Below are 21,482 nucleotides of genomic sequence, written 5' to 3' on the forward strand. Positions count from 1 at the left end.
CTTGAGCTAATTTGTAACATGATGCAGGTTTTAATCTTTTCTTCCCACTGATTTGTGTTACAGGAAAATGCTTCCAGCAGTGGCTTGATCAAGAAGTAATTAAGTCTTGTTTCAATTATGGAAGCTCGGTTAGACCACACCTAGAGTACCACATGCATTTTAGTCTCCTTATCTCAGGTAGAATATTATTGCCATACAGGAAATGCAATAAAGGTTCACAAGACTTGTTCCCGAGGTTGACAGAACTGTACTGCAAAGAGAAATTGGGTAAACTGGACCTGCATTTGTAAGAAACAAAACCACAGTTGCTGGCAAAGCTCAGCAGGTCTGGCAGCATCTGTTAAGAAAAAATCAGAGTTAACGTTTCAGAACTTCAGAACTGAAGAAGGGTCACTGGACTGGAAACATTAACTATGACTTTTTCTTTTCCAGCAACTTTGTCTTTGTTTCTGATTTACAGCATCCACAGTTCTTTTGGTTTTTATTCTGCATTTGTGACAATTTTGAAGAATGAGAGGTGGTCTCATTGAAACTTACATGACACTATAAAGGATAGACAAGGTAAAGGCAGGTAAGATGTTACCCTGGTTAAGGAATCTAGAACCAGGAGGCACAATTTAAAAGTAAGTAGAATGCCATTTAGAACGGAAATAGAAAGTTTTGTTTTAACTCAGGCGGTGATGTATCACTGAAATTCACTGCCCCAGAGGCTCAGTCTTTGAGTATAATTAAAGCACAGGTTGATAGATTTCTGATTAGCAATGGCATAAAGAGTTATGGGGATAATATGGGTAAAATATGATCAGCAGTGCTCATAATTAATAACAGTAAAGGTCTTAAGGGCTAATTGGCCTCCTCCTGTTCCTAAGTTCCTTTCTAATAGATCCATAGCAGAAGTGTTGAAACCTGCAAGGTTACAGACCGGGGTTGGTAAGTGGGATTGGAATGGGAGGATAGTTTAACCAACCAGTGTAGACACAATGGGGTGAATGTCCCCTGTCTGTGCTGTAACATGTTTACAGTTTGAAATGCTTTCCAGAAATCCCAGAACCAGGTCATGTGATTTGCCACTGGCAACCTGGGCAAACTTAGAAATCTGATGACACGGTAGCTCAGTGGTTAGCACTGCAGCCTCACAGCGCCAGGGACCCAGGTTCAATTCCAGTGTCGGGCTGTCTGTGTGGAGTTTGCACTTTCTCCCCGTGTCTGCATGGGTTTCCTCTGGATGCTCCGTTTTCCTCCCACAGTCCAAAGATGTGCAGGCTAGGTGGATTGGACATGCTAAATTGCCCGTAGGGTTCAGGGGTGTGTGGGTTATTGGGGGATGGGCCTGGGTGGGATGCTTCAAGGACGGTGTAGACTTGTTGGGTCGAAGGGCCTGTTTCCACACTGGAGGAAATCTAATCTACAGTGCGGAAACAGGCTCTTCGGCCCAACAAGTCCACACTGAAACTCAGTGCATCTCACCCAGACCCATTATCTCTATAACCCACCTAGCCTGCGTATCTTTGGACTGTGGGAGGAAACTGGAGCAGCCGGAGGGAACCCACACAGACACAGGGAGAATGTGCAAACCCCACGCAGACAGACACCTAAGGCTGCAATCACGCAATCGAACCTGGGTCCATGGTGCTGTGAGGCAGCAGTGCTAACCACTGTGCCGGTATCATCTGTGATCATTGAGATAATCCTCCTTTGCAGCTGATGATCAACTTCATTACAGTTATTAGCCCAAGAGAACTGAGTCTATAATTCACAAATCAGACTGCATTTGTTAGGAGTTCTCAGTGACTTGCTCCCGATCAATTAAGACTTCTCACTAACTTTCTAAAGTCAGATGCCAGCACTACCTATTTTATTTATTAGTTCATGGTATTGCCGACATTGCTGGCTGGTCCAGTTCTTATTGCCCATCCCTAAATTCCCTGAGGAACGTGGTTATGTGCTGTCTTCTTAAACTGCTATGTCAATGAGGTAAAATCAGCACTGTTATGGGGGAAGTTCCAGGATTTTGACTCGGTGACACCAAAGGATCAGAAATGCACTTCCATGTCAGGTTAGTGAGACGCTTGGAGGTGAACTTGCAGGGGATGATGTTTCATTTTATCTAGCACCCCTGTCCTCATCGGTGATAGAGGTTACAGGTTTGGAAGGAGTTGATGAATTGGCTTTTGTATCCTTCTGCAATGCATTTTGTTGATGGTGCAGACTGCTGGAAAGGGGAATAATACTGAAGATGGTGGACGTGATGCCAACCAAGCAAATGCTTTGAATGGTGTCAAGCCTCGAGTGCTGCTGGAGCTGAAATCGTCCAGGCCTGTGTGGAGTATTCCATTGCACACCTGACTTGGACCTTGTAGATAACGGAGGAGAGGGATGGCTTACTTCATAACATTTATTGAAGGCGAATAACAGATATGTATGTGAAAGAACCATTCATTAATTTTGGGGAATCTGGAGGTGAGGTACTTCCTGCAAGATTCCTACTCTCTGACCAGCTCTTGTAGCACAGTATCAAAATTAATTTCAGGTAAACAATAGCGCTCCCCCCCAACGTCTGATAGTGGGGAATTCAGTGATAGTGATGCCATTGACTGTCAAAGGGTGATGCTTAGATTGTGTCTTACTGGAGACGGTCTCTGTCTGGCATTTATGTGTGCAAATGTTACTTGCCACTTGCTAACCTAAACCTTGATATTGTCCAGGTCCTGCTCATATGGCACCAAGTGTCAATCCTAATGTACCTTCAAAAGCATTGAATTTTTTGGAGATGCAGATGAATGTTAATAAAAGACGTTTATGCTAATTCCAGGATTAGGCTATCCTATTGGAAAGCACGTCTCAGTGTATCTTTCCCATCTAACTGTTGAACACTAATCTCTGCTTTTTGATAGCTCATTATGTCCAAACATAATCTTTAATTTTGAAGCTAAGTGATTAACAGAAGGGAACAAGACTGTGGCTGACTCAGGAAAATTCAGTTACAGATTCAGCGTAATTAAATCTTTTCTGACTTACTAAACTTGGCTAAATCTTTCCTTTTTCTGAGTGGTAGATTGCTGGTAGAATGCAGAAACAATCAGTGATTGAGAGATGAGCACGCGTGGAAACAGAATGAAGCAACTACAGGTTCAGTGGGACCAGATTAAATGAAAAATGGTGAATACCAGAAACCAGAAAGAAAACAGAATTCAGTAAACAACAATGTTAACTTTCACATTTAGATTCTGTCCTCGCTTCTGTTCATCACCAGAAACATCTTTCTTCAATTCCACTTCGAAGACACAGGGAGCTGAAGATCAGCCTAGCCATGACCGCTTTAAATGCTGAAGCATATCTGTTGAACCAAAAGGCCTACTTCTGCTCTCATGTCTTACGGTTTTAGCCTATTAAGCCTCTCTACATTCAACATGATCACCATGGATCTTCTATCTCAACACCAAACAACACCCTTGATGCCTCACACCTCTAGAAATCCATCTACTTCTTTCTTGAACACTATCAGTGGCTTTGGCTCAATGGCTTTCTGTGGTACAGAATTTCACAGCTTCAACAATTTCTGATTGTAGAAATATTGCCTCGCTGAAGTGTGAACTGGCCTATCCTGTTACCCGAAATTGTGACCTTGTTCTGGATACACAGCCATGGGAAACATCATCCATGACTTTAGTCTGCCCAACCTGTTCAAAATTTCATTTGTTTCAATGAGATCCCCTTCGTTCCTGAGGGTCTAGTGAGCACAGGCCCAGTTGACCCAATCTCTCCTCATACGGCAAAACTGCAAACCAGGAATTAATCTAGAGTTTGCCAGGTTCTGAAATCAAACTATCCATCAGCAAAGATCTTTGCCTAGTTATCAAAGGTTGAAGGGAGGAAAGGGATGGCTTACTTCATAACATTTATTGAAGGTGAATAACAAATATGTACGTGAAATAACCATTCGTTAATTTTCCTTGATGTAACTGATGTACCTTGCATTTACACCCTTTAAATAACTCCATAGATGAATCCCATTAAGCCCTACCAATGCCCCGGACAGAACCTTACCTTTCAAATTAGGCCCATAACAGAGTGTCAAATAAGGGTCCTAACTCCGCACTGTGTCCACACTCCAGGAAGAAAAACCGGTAAAACTGGCAAATGAGACATACTTGTCCGACACACCTTATACGCTTCACTTCTAAGTATTCACTTCTAAATATTTTGTGATGACAGAAACTTTCCCCAGATTAGTCAATGATTGCTCAGAGCCTCTGAGCACAGGTTGTCTCTGAAAGTTGGAGAGCCAAGCAGATCAGGAAACATTGTCTCCATCTCGAGGCCACGTTTTCAGCATCTTGTAAAATACTAAAGGAACAATGGCTGCAGTGGCTAGGGTGCCACTGTGGGGATTGGGGGCTGTAGTAGTAATTAGAAGATGGGAATGGCCTCAAAGTCTGTTTGTAGGGTTACAGCCTAAATTCATGGTTCGCTTTCATGGGGAAAACTGGACAGTTCCTGTTAGCCTCTGTTGAAAGGTATTAATTAGCCTCTCACTCCTCTTAATTGGCTAATCATGGCCTTCTATTTAAATGTACAGCGAAGTTTCCATAGTCATGACTTCCAATTAGGCATCACTAATTGAGATTAATAGTTTTTTTTTGGTCCATCAGAACTTCAGGCCAATGGTGGGAAGGAACCCTAAGGTTACATGTTGCAGGTTCCTTCAGTTGTGCATTCCCATTACTGAACTAAAGGGCGGATGTTAAGGGACTATCATGGATGGTGATAGCGTTAAGGTCAGAGGTGGGTGGTCTTAATATTCAATGGTTTGATTTGGTTATTTCAATTAGCCATGGAATTGCTGACTGCAGCACAGATACTCGCCATATCTTAAAAAGAATTCTCATTGTTAAAAAAAGTCTTTCCAAATATTGGCAACCATACGACAAAATAAGGACAATCTTCTCCCTATCCTGGGTGGCTTACCCAGTTGTGCAGTGAACAATCCGAAATGTGCAAATACTCGTGACCTTAGATGGGGCTAGAATACATTACGGGGAGGGTCATAAGTTACAGCCCACCACTTTCATTCCCCACCAGGTGAAATTCTCATGGAGGTTGTCAATTAGATGCTATTTCAGTGAACCAAAACTTTGGAACTGACTTACTAGTTTGATGTACCATATCCTTTAGCCTTTGTAAATCCCATAGATATCGCCACCACCAATGCTGGTAACCCTGAAGAAATAGATTGTTATTTGATAAGAAAACTGGATAAGAATAGGACTTCTTTTCTACTGTAATAACAAAAGGCATCAATCATGTGTCAACACATATATGATGCATTAATGTTCATTAGAAATACGTTATAGAAGGGGTAGAGGAAGAAAAATGAAATTTTATAATAAAATATTTGAACTAGAATAGACAAAAATAATTTACAGCAATGAAAAAATGTATACACTTGTGATGCTTACCCCAACCAAGGCATAGGAAACGTTTGCGGATGAGCCTTGTTCTAATCTTCCCTGTAACAGCCATGTATGACTGCCAAGCTTCTGTCAAAACCCAGCAAAAGGAAGCCAGAAAGAAGAAATGGAGAAAGCCGGTCGTCATTGTACAAACACCCTGTGCACACAGAAAAGACAGAAATATTTCATTTTGGATGGTATGCATCAATGTGACAATGTTCCGAAGGAAAGCTAATTCCAATCCAAAGAGTTCACAGATACCTAGGGTCTTATTTTGACTTGTTAAAACCCAATCCTTCTCTGTGGAGTCAGGCTCTGGGTTTCCACGTGTACAAATGGATTTTGAACAGGTTGCACCACAGGCCTAATGCCCAAAAAATACCACCTCCCCACCTCAACCACAAAACTTCAGGCAGGTTTAGATAGAGAGGAAAGAATGGAGAAGTTCAAAATTATTCTTCAATGTAGTTTCCAATGAGTAAGCTGAGACTTGTAAGTCACTGGTCTCACAGCCCCAGAGAAAGAAAATATTTAAATCCAGCACATCACCTATTCTCAAAGATCACCACCTAAAATGGCTGCCACAAACTTGCACTTCATTGCGGCAAGCTGTCGGCAACGACTCTGACATTCACCAATTTGTATATATCTTTCTTGGACAGGTGCCCATTTGTTTCTTAATAGGTCTTTCCAGGAGATGTGAAAATGCTAACAGAATGGACAAAATGGAAAAATAACAGAATAAAAGCTGCTTCATGACAAAGCAAAACTGAAGTACAAGCCTTCCATTAGTCATTAGATCACTGATGTTATTTTAGGCATGATCAATACATTACCAGGAAAATACATTATTGCTATATAGCAAATTGTGGCATCAGAAATTTAGTCTGTCTTTAGACTAATTAAAACAATTATTGAATACATTTAAAAGGTTTTTGCTTTATGCTTCAGTGGATCAATTTGGAAAAATAAGCCAAAGGAAATAGGTAGAAAGCTATGTATTGTGAAATCGTCATATGCTGTGAGTTGGCATACATGCTCATTTTGTTTATGTGCAATGCTGCAGTAATATAACCTTTAGAAAAGAATATTATCTAAAACAACAGAACGCTCAAATTCTGAATTCAACTATTAGTTTTGCTGAGATTAGTTACTTTGTGCTTTAGTAATCAATAGTTTTGTGATTCTGGAACAGTGAAGTAAAATACGCAGTATCTCCAAACACTAAATCTACTTCATCTTCAAAAACAGTTTTAAAAAGTATGGTATCCAATGTGATAATAGTTTCTCACAAACCATCTAAATAATGAATTAAGATACCAAGAAATACGTAATAAAATACAAGTTACTAATGAAGCCAATTTAGATGGGCAATTTTGCTGTGCAATTCCTTCTTCAGCTTAATCATTTGATTGCTCAACACTGAGTTGATATGTAGCTGTGTGGTTTATTTCTGACTCGAAGTAAAAATTTGAAACGAAAGCATATATAAGCTTAAAAAGATGCATGGCTTTTGAAACTTTTTGCCTTGCATTTATTAAGACAGATGCAAGAATGTCGAACAAAGGGGCAACAATTTCAGTTTCAGGAATGGCCTTTAAAACTGAACCAACATCTCTTTCCATAGAAAATAGAACATAGAACATTACAGCACAGTACAGGCCCTTCAGCCCTCAATGTTGTGCCGACCTGTCATACCGATCTCAAGCCCATCTAACCTACACTATTCCATGTACGTCCATATGCTCATCCAATGACAACTTAAATGTACCTAAAGTTGGTGAATCTACAACTGTTGCAGGCAAAGTTTTCCATTCCCTTACTACTCTCTGAGTAAAGAAACTATCTCTGACATCTGTCCTATATCTTTCACCCCTCAATTTAAAGCTATGCCCCCTCGTGCTCGCCGTCACCATCCTAGGAAAAAGGCTCTCCCTATCCACCCTATCTAACCCTCTGATTATTTTATATGTTTCAATTAAGTCACCTCTCAACCTTCTTCTCTCTAACGAAAACAGCCTCAAGTCCATCAGGCTTTCCTCATAAGACCTTCCCTCCATACCAGGCAACATCCTAGTAAATCTCCTCTGCACCCTTTCCAAAGCTTCCACTTCCTTCTTACAATGCGGGGACCAGAACTGCACGCAATACTGCAAGTGTGGCCGCACCAGACTTTTGTACAGCTGCAGCATAACCTCTTGGTTCCGGAACTCGATCCCTCTATTAATAAAAGCCAAAACACTGTATGCCTTCTTAACAGCCCTGTCAACCTGGGTGGCAACTTTCAAGGATCTGTGTACATGAACACCGAGATCTCTCTGCTCATCTACACTGCTAAGAATCTTACCATTAGCCCAGTACTTTGCCTTCCGGTTACTCCTACCAAAGTGCATCACCTCACATTTGTCTGCATTAAACTCCATTTGCCAACTCTCAGCCCAGCTCTGCAGCTTATCTATGTCTCTCTGCAACCTACAGCATCGTTCGTCACTATCCACAACTCCACTGACCTTAGTGTCATCTGCAAATTTACTAACCCATCCTTCTACACCCTCATCCAGGTCATTTATAAAAATGACAAACAGCAGTGGACACAACACCGACCCTTGTGGTACGCCACTAGTAACTGGTCTTCAGGATGAACATTTCCCATCAACTACCACCCTCTGTCTTCTTTCAGCAAGCCAATTTCCGATCCAAACTGCTATCTCTCCCACAATCCCATTCCTCCGCATTTTGTACAATAGCCTACTGTGGGGAACCTTATCGAACGCCTTTCTGAAATCCATATACACCACATCAACCGGTTTACTCTCATCTACCTGTTTGGTCACCTTCTCAAAGAAATCAATAAGGTTTGTGAAGCACGACCTTCCCTTCACAAAACCGTGCTGACTGTCCCTAATCAATTTATTCTTTTCTAGATGAGTATAAATCGTATCCCTTATAACCTTTTCCAACACTTTACCAACAACTGAGGTAAGGCTCACTGGTCTATAATTACAAGGGTTGTCTCTACTCCCCTTTTTGAACAGGGGGACCACATTTGCTATCCTCCAGTCGTCTGGCACTATTCCTGCTCGGCAAACTCCTCGCTGGCTTCCCAGAGGATCCTAGGATAAATCCCATCCGGCCCAGGGGACCTATCTATCTTCACACTCTGTAGGATTTCTAATACCTCTTCCTTGTGAACCTCAATCCCACCTAGTCTAGTAGCCTGTATCTCAGTATTCTCCTCAACAACATTGTTGTTTTCTAGAGTGAATACTGTCGAAAAATATTCATTTAGTGCTTCCCCTATCTCATCTGACTCCACACACAACTTACCACTACTATCCTTGATTGGCCCTAATCTTACTTTCGTCATTCTTTTATTCCTTAAATACCTATAGAAAGCCTTAGGGTTTACCCTGATCCTATCCGCCAACAACTTCTCATGTCTCCTCCTGGCTCTTCTGAGCTCTCTCTTTATGTCTTTCCTGGCTATCTCGTAGCCCTCAAGCGCCATAACTGAGCCTTCACATCTCATCCTAACATAAGCCTTCTTCTTCCTCTTGATCAGAGATTCCACTTCCTTCGTAAACCACGGCTCCCTCGCTCTACAGCTTCCTCCCTGCCTGACAGGTACATACTTACCTAGGGCACACAGGAGCTTTTCCTTGAATAAGCTCCACATTTCTAATGTGCCCATCCCTTGCAGTTTCCTTCCCCATCCTATGCTCCCTAAATCTTGCCTAATCTCATCGTAATTGCCGTTCCCCCAGATATAACTCTTGCCCAGTGGTATACACCTATCCCTTTCCATCACTAATGTAAACATAATAGAATTGTGATCGCTATCACCAAAGTGCTCACCTACTTCCAAATCTAACAGCTCGCCGGGCTCATTACCCAGTACCAAATCTAATGTGGCTTTGCCTCTTGTTGATCTATCTACATACTGTGTCAGGAAGCCCTCCAGCACACACTGGACAAAAACTGACCCATCTATAGTACTCGAACTATAGTGTTCCCATTCAATATTTGGAAAGTTGAAGTCCCCCATGACAACTACCCTGTCTCTCTCACTCCTATCGAGAATCATCTTTGCTATCCTTTCCTCTACATCTCTGCAACTATTCGGAGGCCTGTGGAAAACTCCTAACAGGGTGACCTCTCCTTCCCTGTTTCTAACCTCAGTGCATACTACCTCAGTTGACGAGTCCCCAAACATCCTTTCTGCAACTGTAATACAGTCCTTGACCAACAATGCCACACCTCCCCCACTCCCATTTACCATCTTCTCTGTTCTTACTGAAACATCTAAATCCCGGAACCTGCAACAACCATTCCTGCCCCTGCTCTATCCATGTCTCCGAAATGGCCACAACATCGAAGTCCCAGGTACTAACCCATGCTGCAAGTTCACCCACCTGCTGCAAGTTCACTTCCGAACAAAAGACTTGGGGTGGAATCTTGTAGACGCCTGAGCAATCTGAGTTATGATGAGATTTGTGGCAGAATCAGACAAGATGTCTACCAAGTCCTATCTCAATGCCAGGAGCAGCTCAGTCCATCTTTCATGCTTTTGACGTAGCATGGCAAATTTCCTGCTCAGCATCAGCAAGTTGCCAGGTAAGGTGGATTATTGCTTGTTAAACGCCTTGTTAACTGCCACAACTCATCTTATTAACATTCTTGGCCTATCAAAAGCCCCAAACAATCCAGACATTGAGAATACTTGACAGAGAAATCAGAACGGGTATCTGGTGAATTCAGCTTGCCATTTGCTCCGAATGACTTTCATATTGTTCACCGGGCACCAACATCTCAGGGCATGCTCCATGGGTCCTAGCTACATGCATCACATGGACATTGAAATCTACTATCTGCCAGCTTCTAAGAATCCTCAAGGCACACCTCCGATCCACTTACAGGACATTTCAAAACTTCAATCTTATATCTCAGGTTGCACTGTTGACTTTCATTGTAACGCTGCAGCTGGAACACTTGCACCGATGGACACATGCCAGCTCATGGGCTAGACCACACTGCACCTCTAGGCTGTTCACTCATTCCCACAGCACTCACTCTTACTGAGCCTACCTTGATGCTCAAAGCATTCTTGCCTTGCATTTTTGCACTTTGCCCCCTCAGTCAGGGAGGCCATGCTCATTGCTTCTGTTTTGCCTTGCCAGTTAATTCCTCCTGTTGCGCTGTATCATTTGTGATTCCAAGTGTTCATGGACAAACATGTTATTTTCGCATTCCAAAATGGGAGCACTATTTCTCCATTTATATTTTCCACATTGTTTATAATTTATTACTGGTAACCATTTATTGCCCATCCAAAATTACCCAGAATGAGTTGGGAGTCAACCACATTGCTGTAGGTCTGGAGTTAAATGCAGGCCAGGCACAATAAGGATGGCAGTTTCCTTCCCTAAAGGACATTTTTGAACCCGATAGGCTTTTCTGAAAGTGAACAGTCATCATTAAACTTTTGGTGTGGTCCTAGAGGACTGGAGAATTGCTAGCTGACTAGCAATAAACAGCATGGTTTTGTGTGGTGGAGGTGATGCCTTACTAACTTAATCAAGTTTTTTGAGGAGGTGACGAAGATGATTGATAAGGGAAATGTTGTTGATGTTATCCACATGGACTTCAGTAAAGTCTTTGACAAGCCTCTGGTCATGGTAGACTGGTACAAAAGGTGAAGTCACATGATATTCGGGTGAGCGGGCAAGTTTGATGCAGAACTCAATTAATCATAGGAGACAGAGGTTAGCAGTGAAAAGACGCTTTTGGAACAGAAAGCTGTGACTAGTGGTGTTCCGTAGGAATCAGTGCTGGGACCTCTGACGTTTGTTATCTACACAAATGATTTGGAGGAAAACACAGCTAGTCTAATTAGGAAGTTTGAGGACAATACAAAGATTGGTGGAATTGAAGATAGTGAGGAGAATCGTCAGAGGATACTACAGGATATAGATCAGTTGGAGGAATGGGCAGAAAAGTTGCAAATGGAGTTTAATCTGGCCAAATGTGAGGTGATGCATTTTGGAAGGTCAAGTACAAGTGAAAATTATACAGTGAATGGCAGAACCCTTCGGGGTATTGATATGCAGACAGATCTGGGTGTGCAGGTCCACAGATCGCTGAAGGTGCCAGCACTGATTGATAAGGTGGTAAAAAAGGCCTATGGATTACTAGATAACAAAGTGTGGAGCTGGATGAACACAGCAGGCCAAGCAGCATCGTAGGAGCACAAAAGCTGAAGTTTCAGGCCTAGACCCTTCATCAGAAAAGGGGGATGGGGAGAGGGTTCTGAAATAAATAGGGAGAGAGGGAGAGGCGGATTGAGGAGAAGATAGGTGGAGAAGAGACAGACAAGTTAAAGGGGCAGGGATGGTGCCTGTAGAGCTGAGTATAGGTGGGGAGGGGATAGGTCAGTTCGGGGAGAACGGACAGGTCAAGGGGTGGAATGAGGTTAGGAGGTAAGAAATGAAGATGCGTCTTGAGGTAGGAGGAAGAGATAGGTGAGAGGAAGAACAGGTTAGGAGGCGGGGATGAGCTGGGCTGGTTTTGGGATGCATTGGGCGGGAGGGGAGATTTTGAAGCTTGTGAATTCCACATTGATACCATTGGGCTCTAGGGTTCCCAAGCAGAATATGAGTTGCTGTTCCTACAACCTTTGGGTGGCATCATTATGGCACTGCAGGAGGCCCAGGAATGGACATGTTGTCTAAGGAATGCGAGGGGGAGTTGAAATGGTTCGCGACTGGGGGGTGCAGTTGTTTATTGCGAACCGAGCATAGATGTTCTGCAAAGCGGTCCCCAAGCCTCCGCTTGGTTTCCCCAGGGTGGAGGAAGCCACAACGGGTACAGCAGATTCAGTATACCATATTGGCAGATGTGCAGTGAACATCTGCTTGATGTGGAAAGTCATTTTGGGGCTTGGGATGAGGGTGAGGGAGGAGGTGTGGGATAAAGTATGGCACTTCCTGCGGTTGCAGGGGAAAGTGCCGGGTGTGGTTGGGTTGGTGGGGGGGGAGTGTGGAGCAGGCAAGGGAGTCTCAGAGAGAGTGGTCTCTCCAGAAGGCAGACAAGGGTGGGGATGGCTTACTTGCATTCTTTGGAAGTGGCACTGAATATAGGGATAGACAAGTTCGGCCACCACTTTAGGAAACTTTAGTTAGGCCACGCTTTGGAATATTGTGTACGGTTCTGGTCACTACACAACCAGAAGAATGTGGATGCTTCGGAGAGGATACAGAAAATATTTACTAGGATGTTGCCTGGTATGGGGGATTTTAGCTATGAAGGAAGGTTGCATAGACTGGGTTTGCTTTCACTGGAACGCAGGAGGTGATAAAAGCTTATAAGATTGTGAATGGCATGAATAAAATGGAAAGTATGAAGCTTTTTTTCCAGGGTGGAGGGGTCAATTACTAGGGAAACAGGTTCAAGGTGCGAATGGGGAAAGTTTAAAAGCGATGTGCGGGATATGTTTTTCGCATAAAAGGCACTAAGTGCCTGGTATATGCTGCCAGAGGTGGTGGTGCAAGCAGAGACAAGAGCAGCAGTGATCCACTTAAAGAAATATTAGGTCAGGCGGCTGAAAGAGTAGCTGAAGAGCTGAAGAAGCATTTAAAGAAAGAAAAGGAAGCGCAGAGGCAGTGGTTTTTTTTGGGTGAGGGTGATTGTGTAGAATTCTAGACTCATGAAGCATGCCACCAATGGTGTAGGGAGATTATAATCTCTGTAGCCAAATAAATCAGAGTTAAAGCAAGACAGTGATTTCAGAATGTTGTTGTGTGGAGCAAGTTACATGGATCGGAAGGGCCAAGACCACAGAGGGACTGAAAACCAATAGGAGAATCTTTGAAAATAAAGTATTGTTTATTAGGCAGCTAATGTACGTCAGCAATCAGAAGAATGGTGGCTGAACTGGTTAACACATATACAACATTGGTTTCTCAAGTTGACAGAAGATGAAACATGGGAGGTCAGCCAGTAAAATGTATGAATAATCACAGCTAATTTATGAGAGTGAGACATCAGCTGGGCTGTCAACAGAACAGGAGTCGAGACGGGGTGTGTTCAGGAGATAGAAATGACTGGCCTTCATGACAGAACAATGTGATTAGAAGGATTAAATCCCACATCAAGGTTTTGAATAATTTTAGACAGTTGCCAGAAGGAGGAATAGATATACAGCAAGGGAACAGAGTATGTCCTGTTGGCAGCGGGGGTGGGCATTGAACCATTTTGGTTAGAGGAATAGAATGGTAACTTATCATCATTTAAATGTTGATCAATCTTTGACGCCAATTGAATAGTCTGATAATTCAGTCTTGAAACTTTGAAAATGCTCAACAATCTGGCTTCAACAATTCCCGGGATAAAGAATTCTAAAGATTCTCAATTCTTTGCATGAAGGGATTGTGTATCTCAGTCTGAAAGAGCAAACCCATTATCAAGAAGCAGTGATAATAGGAACTGCAGATGCTGGAGAATCTGAGATAACAAGGTGTAGAGCTGGATGAACACAACAGGCCAAGCAGCATCTGAGGAGCAGGAAAGCTGACGTTTTGGGTCTAGACCCTTCATCTGATGAAGGCTCTAGGCCCGAAACGTTAGCTTTCCTGCTCCTAAGATGCTGCTTGGCCTGCTGTGTTCATCCAGCTCTACACCTTGTTATATCAAACAGCAGTGTCTCTTCATTGTAGACTAACCAGGCAGGATAAAACAGCCTCTGAGAATGCCCACTGTCAAGCTCTCACAGAATGTTATTTGTTTCATAAGACCCTAAGTCCATAAGACACAGGAGCAGAAATTAGGCCATTCAGGCCATCCAGTCTGCTCTGCCATTCAATCGTGGCTGCTAAGTTTCTCAATTTCATTCTCCCGCTTTCTCCCTGTAACCCTTGATCCCCTTGACATTCGAGGATCTCTCTAGTTCTGTCTTAAAAATACTCAACAACCTTACCACAACAGCCATCTGTGGCAGTGAATTCCATTGATTCACCGCTCTCTGGCTAAAGAAGTTTCTCCATATCTCTCTTTACCCTCAGGCTGCGCCCTCAGGTCCTTTTCTCTCCTACCAATGGAAACACCTTCCCAACATCCACTCTGTCCAGGCCATTCAATATTCTAAGTTTCAATTAAATCCCCCTCATCCTTCTAAACTCCATCGAGTATAGACTCAGAGTCCTCAAACGTTTCTCATAAGTTAAGTCTTTCATTCCTGGGACCATTCTAGCATTCTAGTGTACCTTCTCTGAACCCACTCCAGGGCCAGTATGTCTTTCTTGAGATATGGGGCTCAAAACTGTGTACAACACTCCAAACATGGCCTGACCAGAGTCTTATAGAGCCTCAGAAGTACATGCGTGCTTTTTTATTCAAGTCCTCTCAAAAGAGATGCCAAAGTTGCATTTGTCTTCCTAACAATCTGAAAGACATAGCATTGAAGAGTGCTATTCATCATGACAGTTTCAGCTCTGTGGTAAGGCGATCCAGTTAGTTTCAAAACCCTGTTTTATCCCACACAATCCTATGACTTTTTAGCTCTTCAAGCACATGCCGAAGTCCCTTTTGAGAAATACAAACAGAAAATTGCTTCATCGCCCTTTCAGACAATATGTTTCAAATTATAACATATCCGGAATAGAATCATAGCGTCTCTACGGTATGGAAAGAGGCTTTTCAGCCCAACAAGTCTACACTGAAGCTTACAGCATTCCACCCAGACCCATCCCCTATAAATCCACCTAATATGCACATCCCTGAACACTACAGTCAATTTAGCCTGGCCAATCCACTTAGGCTACACATCTTTGCAGTGTGGGAGGAAACTGGAGCACCCAGAAGAAACCCACGCAGACATGGTGAGAATGTGCAAACTCCACACAGACAGTCACCCAAAGGGTGAAATTGAACCCAGGTCCGGGCACTGTGAGATAGCAGTGCTAACCACTGTGCCATTGTGCCGCCCTACTGCTCTACTTGATTTGGCCAATTGACTCTTAACTTGCAAGATAACAAAGTGTGAAGCTGGATGGACATAGCAGGCCAAGCAGCATCTCAGGAGCACAAAAGCTGACATTTCGGGCCTAGACCCTTCATCAGAGAGCTCTCTGAAGGGTCTAGGCCGAAACGTCAGCTTTTGTGCTCCTGAGCTGCTGCTTGGCCTGCTGTGTTCATCCAGCTTCACACTTTGTTATCTTGGATTCTCCAGCATCTGCAGTTCCCATTATCTCTGATCACAATTTTAACTCTAACTTGCATTCTATTTATCAACCTTCCACACAGTGGAACCAATTCCCCCAAATTATCACAATAAAACAGCTCATAATTTTGAACACTCCTATCAAATTCTATCTTAACTATATAGTTGAGGGTAGCTTAGCCATTGTAAATGTGGGGTTACTAGAATAAAGGTAGGGTTCTGAATGGAATACTCTTCAGAGGATCTGTGCAGACTCAACGGTTAGAATGGCCTCTTGCCACTCTGAAGGGATTTTGTCAAAAACCACAAGTACCCCAGTTAACGTTGAGGATGTTGAAATCACCTCAAATCACTATCCTAATACTTTTACATTTCATTAAAATTTGTCTACCTATCTGCTGTTCAATTTCTCTCAGACTGTTAGGGGGTCCATAATATACACCTAGCAATGTGATAGCTCTCTTTTGCCTTTTTAGCTACTACATCACAGCCAACTTCTCAAAGCAGTGACAAGGGTGGCAGGCATCATGTGACAAGACGTGACAAGACAATGCAGCAATTTCCTTCCCTGAGACTCAGGAACATCCTCACCAAGATCACCAATTGCTCCTACCTTCAGGCAACGGATCAGGATCAGAAGCTCTGACTGGTGATAACAGCACTGGACCAGCCACAAATCTTTGCTACAAGAGCAGTTCAGAGGCTGAGAATCATGCAACAAATAATTCACCTCCTGACTCCCCATTGTCTAACATCCACAAGGAATGTAACAGAATCACAATTGCCTGGATGAGCGCAGCTCCAACAACAGTTAACAAGCTTGACACCATCCAGGATGAAGCAGTCCACTTGATTGACACCACATCCACAAACATCCATCATCTTTAAAAGCATGGTGTGCACTCGCACAACCACTGTCAGTCTGTAGCTGCCCAGCATGGTTCCTAAAGTTTGCCTTGGACAGGGCATATGGCAGGAGAATTGGTGTTCTGCTTTGTGGCAGGGACAGGGTGGACATGGTGGTCAGTGGGATTAAAATGCAGGAGTCCATCCTCTATGAGGACTAGCAGAGTAGGTTATGACACAGACCGTTCCAGTGCAAACAAAATTCCTCTTTGAGATTACAAGGTGTAGAGCTGGATGAACACAGCAGGCCAAACAGCATCAGAGGAGCAGGAAAGCTGATGTTTTGGGCCTAGTCCCTTCTTCAGAAAATTTTTCTTTGATTGGATTGAGGCCTGTTAACAACTGTGACAAGCTTCCAGTCTTTTTGTTTGTGCTAAATGCTGCAAGACAGATGCAATCTGAGTCTGGTATCGCAGGCTGAAGGGACACAGCACAAATGCAAGTCTGAAATGCTGTCAACATCCAGGTGGACTTAGAGTGAGTAATCACCACGACAGCCTGGAGATGCAGCCTGGTCCAGTCCACAAGCTGGGTGTGTGTCTGAATACCTAGTGTCCTTGCTGCAGCATTACAGTGATAGTTGTTGAGATGCAGTACAGAAGTGCCGAAATGACCTGTAAGTGGAGCAGAGATGTGCCATGAGTTCTTAGAAGTTGGTATACATCAGATGCCAATGTCTGTAGATGTGACGTGCATGAGGCTGGTGTCCCTAGATTGTACCCGGAGATATTGTTGTCCAACGTCCAACATGATGGTTAGAGCAAGTTGTGAGCTGAAACTGTCAAATGCTAACTCTGATTTCGTTGTCAAGCTTTCCTAGTGTTCAGCTTATTCAGCAAGTTTGCTGAGTTGAGTCTGAATACTAATAAGGTGAATTGGGTTGATAACAAGGCATTTAACAAGCATCAATCCTAGTTCATTGCCATTCCACTGCTGCCGATCAAGAATTTCTTGTAGAGTCATCTAGACTCACAATGTTAGCTTGCTTTCTCTCCGTAAATGCTGTCTGACCTGCTGTGACCTCCAGCATTTGTTGTTTTCAGTACAGATTCCAGCATCTGCAGTAATTTGCTCCTATCTCACCAAACTGCTAATGATAAGCGCAAGAGCGGGTGTGAGATGATCTCACTCCTCTCTCTCCTCAGCCACACATCTTATCATAGCCTATGTTACTCAGACACCTCTAAGATTCTGTGATATGGTCTCAAGAAGCCTCTGAAACCCCTGTGATTAGCAAGGTTCCTTAGACATCACCCTCCAAATGCATGACCAATTCCACCCAGAAGGTCAAGGGCAGCAGATACATGGGAACATCACTATTTGCAAATTCCCCTCCAAGCCACCCAACATCCTGACTTAGAAATATATTACTGTTTCTTCAGTGTCACTGGGTCAAAATCATGGAATTCCCTCCAATAATAGAATTGTGGGTGTCCCTACACCACATGATTCAAAGAAGATGTCTAATCAATTAGGAACGGGCAACAACTGCTGACATTGCTAGTGATGCCCGCATCACGTTAATGAATTAAAATAATTATTGAGGCTTTAAAGTGATGAGTGACTCCTTGATTTTTATTGGGTTAACTTCCATTAGGCTCCTTTTAGACCGAGTTTAGAAGTGATCAAGAACTATGTGAAGACTAACAGCCCTGCTGTTTTCAATAAAATATTTCCTTCACTGGTGTTCTCACTTAAGCAGTGAGTCACACATTTACCTCATGCCATGCATATTATGTCTAGTGCTTCAGGCTGGAGAATCTTGCACTTATGACATCTAATTTATAACAGGCCTTGTCCACAGTTTAAAATAAAACAGTAGCAATATCGGAGCGAGATACAGCGCCAAATATTTTAGGTGTCTTAAAGTCTTAAGATTCTTGTGTTTCACCTGGAAATATTCATCCACCTCTCAGGAATGAAAGAAATAAAGGAATTGTATTTATGTAGAACCTTATGATGAGCATATGAGATTTATCCTTGATCAATGTAATTTGAAGCATGCCATATACGAATGCACCAATCAACTGGCACCTAGCAAGTTCTCACAAATAGCAGACATGACAAATGATTGGTTCAGCTCTGATTTTTAGTCTGAGTGAAAGGGATTATACTAAAATAAGAATAACTCCTTGGTTCTTCTGCAAATATGGTTCCCAGCACTTTTACATCTGTCAGAACAACTTACACATCTCTGTTAAAATCTCACCTTAAAGGTTTTAGCAACGTAGTGAACTTCAGTGCTGTAACAGGCTAGATACAAAAAGCCAAACACTGTTTGAGAAATGTTAACCAGACAACAAGTTCCAGATTAAATATTCCCCATAATTTCTCTTTCCTGTGTAGTCTGAACTGCCCTGCACTTCTCATTTTCTAGTCTCAATTCAGCTTTCCAGCAATGACTTTTCAGTCTTGGTGTTTAATAATTTTTTACACACCTTCTTCAGTTCTTTTATTTTCATGTTTTAGTTACTAAGTATTCCTGGATGCGTGTGTTCAATAAAGATAGGGAAGCAAAAAAGGAAGGGACTTGGCTGCACTGATTATGGATAACATTGCAGTGCTGGAGTCAGAGGATGTGTAAGAGAGCTGAAGGACATAAGTTATTTTGCGAGAGCTAAGAAACAGAGTTTAGAGACATCATTACATAACTAAGAATAATCTACAGGTTACAACCACTGAAAAGATGTAGAGGAACAAATCTGCAAGGAAATCACAGGAGTAATTATAATGGGGAGTTTTGCTTTTCCAGCATATATGCTGGGATAGTAAAAGCGATTAGGTTAGGGTTAGGGTGGAAAGGGCAAGAGCTTGTGGGTTGTATTCAGGTGAATCTTTCAGATCAGTACATTTCTGATCCAAGGAGGCATTGTTAGAAGTGGTTCAGGGGATTGCACAGTCAAGTAGATCGACAATTATTTGCAGAACATTTGGTGGGTAGTGATCATGGGTACAACAAGGTTTAGAATGGCACAGAAAAGGATAAGGAACAATCAGTGTAAAAGAAACACCGAGAGGAGGACACAAAGATTGAAAATAGTTAAGGGCAGGGTCAGCAAGTGGACAAGACTGCAGATGGACCATAATATCAGTACGCGCAAAATTATTCACTTTTGTTACCAAAATAGAAAAGCAGATTTTTTTAAGAAGGTGTGAGATTTGTAGTTGTTGATATTTAAAGAGACTTGGAATGTGCTCATACCAGCTGCACAGAAATCTTGCGTACATTTATAACAAGTTATTAGGAAGCATGTTAGCCTTTACTGAAAGTGAACTGGAGTACAGCAATAAAGAAGTCTTGTGAGAAGATTAGATTCCCTACAGTGTGGAAACAGGCCCTTTGGCCCAACAAGGCCACACCGCCCCTTGCAGCATCCCACCCAGACCCATCCCCCTATAACCCACACACCCTTGAACACTATGGGCAATTTAGCATGGCTGATCCACCAAGCCTGTACATCTTTGGACAGTGGGAGGAAACCAGAGCAAACCCACGCAGACACGGGGAGAATGTGCAAACTCCACACAGACAGTCGCCCGAGGCTGGAAGTGAACCTGGGTCCCTGCTGCTGTGAGGCTGCAGTGCTAACCACTGAGCCACCGTGCTGCCCCTAAATTGCACCAGTTTTTGGCAAAGCCACATTTGACGTACTCTGTATCATGTTGGTCTCCATATTTAGGGGAAGATATTCAGCAACTTTTTATTAACTGGCATTTATGGGACTAAGAGTATGCAGGTTGATCAAATATTCCAGTTGATCAAGAGGTCCACATAATCGATGTAAAAACACACACTAAATAACAGAAACATAAAAGAGGGGACGTACATATCACTGTTATAGTTTGTGTACAGCACAATTCACTTAAATGATAATACAACTTTGCTTTAAATAAAACCTACCAGCAGCGAGCCTTCTCACTTGCACATTCAGCTGACTATTCGGAATTTGAAGAGATCACAATAACATAGGATGTTTCTGGTATTGAAACATATGATAATAGAATCCCTACTGCATGGATGCAGGCCATTTGGCCTATCAAGTCAACATCAACCCTTCAAAAGCATCTTCTTACCTTGTCACTGCAGGCTTGCAATTCCCATGAATAATGCACCTAGTATGCACATGCCTGCATAATATAGGCAATTTAGCGTGACCAATCTGTCTAAGAGGAAACTAGAGCACCTGCAGGAAACCCACACAGACATGGGGAGAATGTGAAAACTCCATACAGAGATCTGCCTGAGGGTGGAATCAAACCCCGATCTCTGTCTCTATGAGGCAGCAGTGTTAACCATGGAGGCACCATGATGTACAAATTCAAAGTTTATAATTTTTGCCAGTTTACCAAGGGGGTCAGTTCATAAGATGCTAATTAAAACAAAATTTGCTGTATTTGCTTTGGAATTAGTACAAGAGAGGTTCACTGCATTATTCCCTGGGTGAGGGATTGCCCAGCCAAGAGAGACTAAGTGAATTGGCTGCATATTCACCAGAGTTTAGAAGAGTGAGAGGTGATGCTATTGAAATGTACGAGATTCTGAAGGGGCTTGATAAATTAGATGCTGAGAGAGATTCTTTCTGTAGGTCAGAGAATCTGGAACGCGGTGGGGCACAACCTTAGGATAAGGGGACTATCATTTAGGCCTGAGATCAAGAAATTTCATCACTCAATTTTTTCGAATTCTCTTTCTTAAAGGGTTGTGAATGCTCTATCATTTAATATATTTAAGTCTGGGATAAGCAGGATTTTAATTTCTTGAAGAATCAAGGGCTATAGGGAGTTGAAGCTCAAGATCAGCCAGGAGCAGACTGAATCGTGGGGAAAGCCTGATTTTCTTACAGCAGATCTTTGCTTCCAGTTCATGTTTAATTGTCAAGTGTCTGGAACTTGGTGTCACCTTGCAGGGT

The 21,482-nt window shown here is 42.7% G+C and overlaps 1 protein-coding gene across 17 annotated transcripts in view; it reads right to left on the minus strand.

Moving 5' to 3' along the window:
• adgrb3 (adhesion G protein-coupled receptor B3) overlaps positions 1–21,482 on the minus strand; it is a 1,393,543-nt gene that overhangs the window by 108,035 nt on the left and 1,264,026 nt on the right. For all 17 annotated transcript variants that reach the window (XM_059645517.1, XM_059645509.1, XM_059645512.1 and 14 more), the window contains 2 exons: positions 5,460–5,610; positions 5,151–5,220 (listed from right to left, as the gene is read on the minus strand). In XM_059645517.1, coding sequence (XP_059501500.1) covers positions 5,151–5,220; positions 5,460–5,610 — 221 coding nt within the window. The remainder of the gene's footprint in view (positions 1–5,150; positions 5,221–5,459; positions 5,611–21,482) is intronic.

Source organism: Stegostoma tigrinum, chromosome 4, assembly GCF_030684315.1.
Source record: "Stegostoma tigrinum isolate sSteTig4 chromosome 4, sSteTig4.hap1, whole genome shotgun sequence".
NCBI lineage: Eukaryota > Metazoa > Chordata > Chondrichthyes > Orectolobiformes > Stegostomatidae > Stegostoma > Stegostoma tigrinum.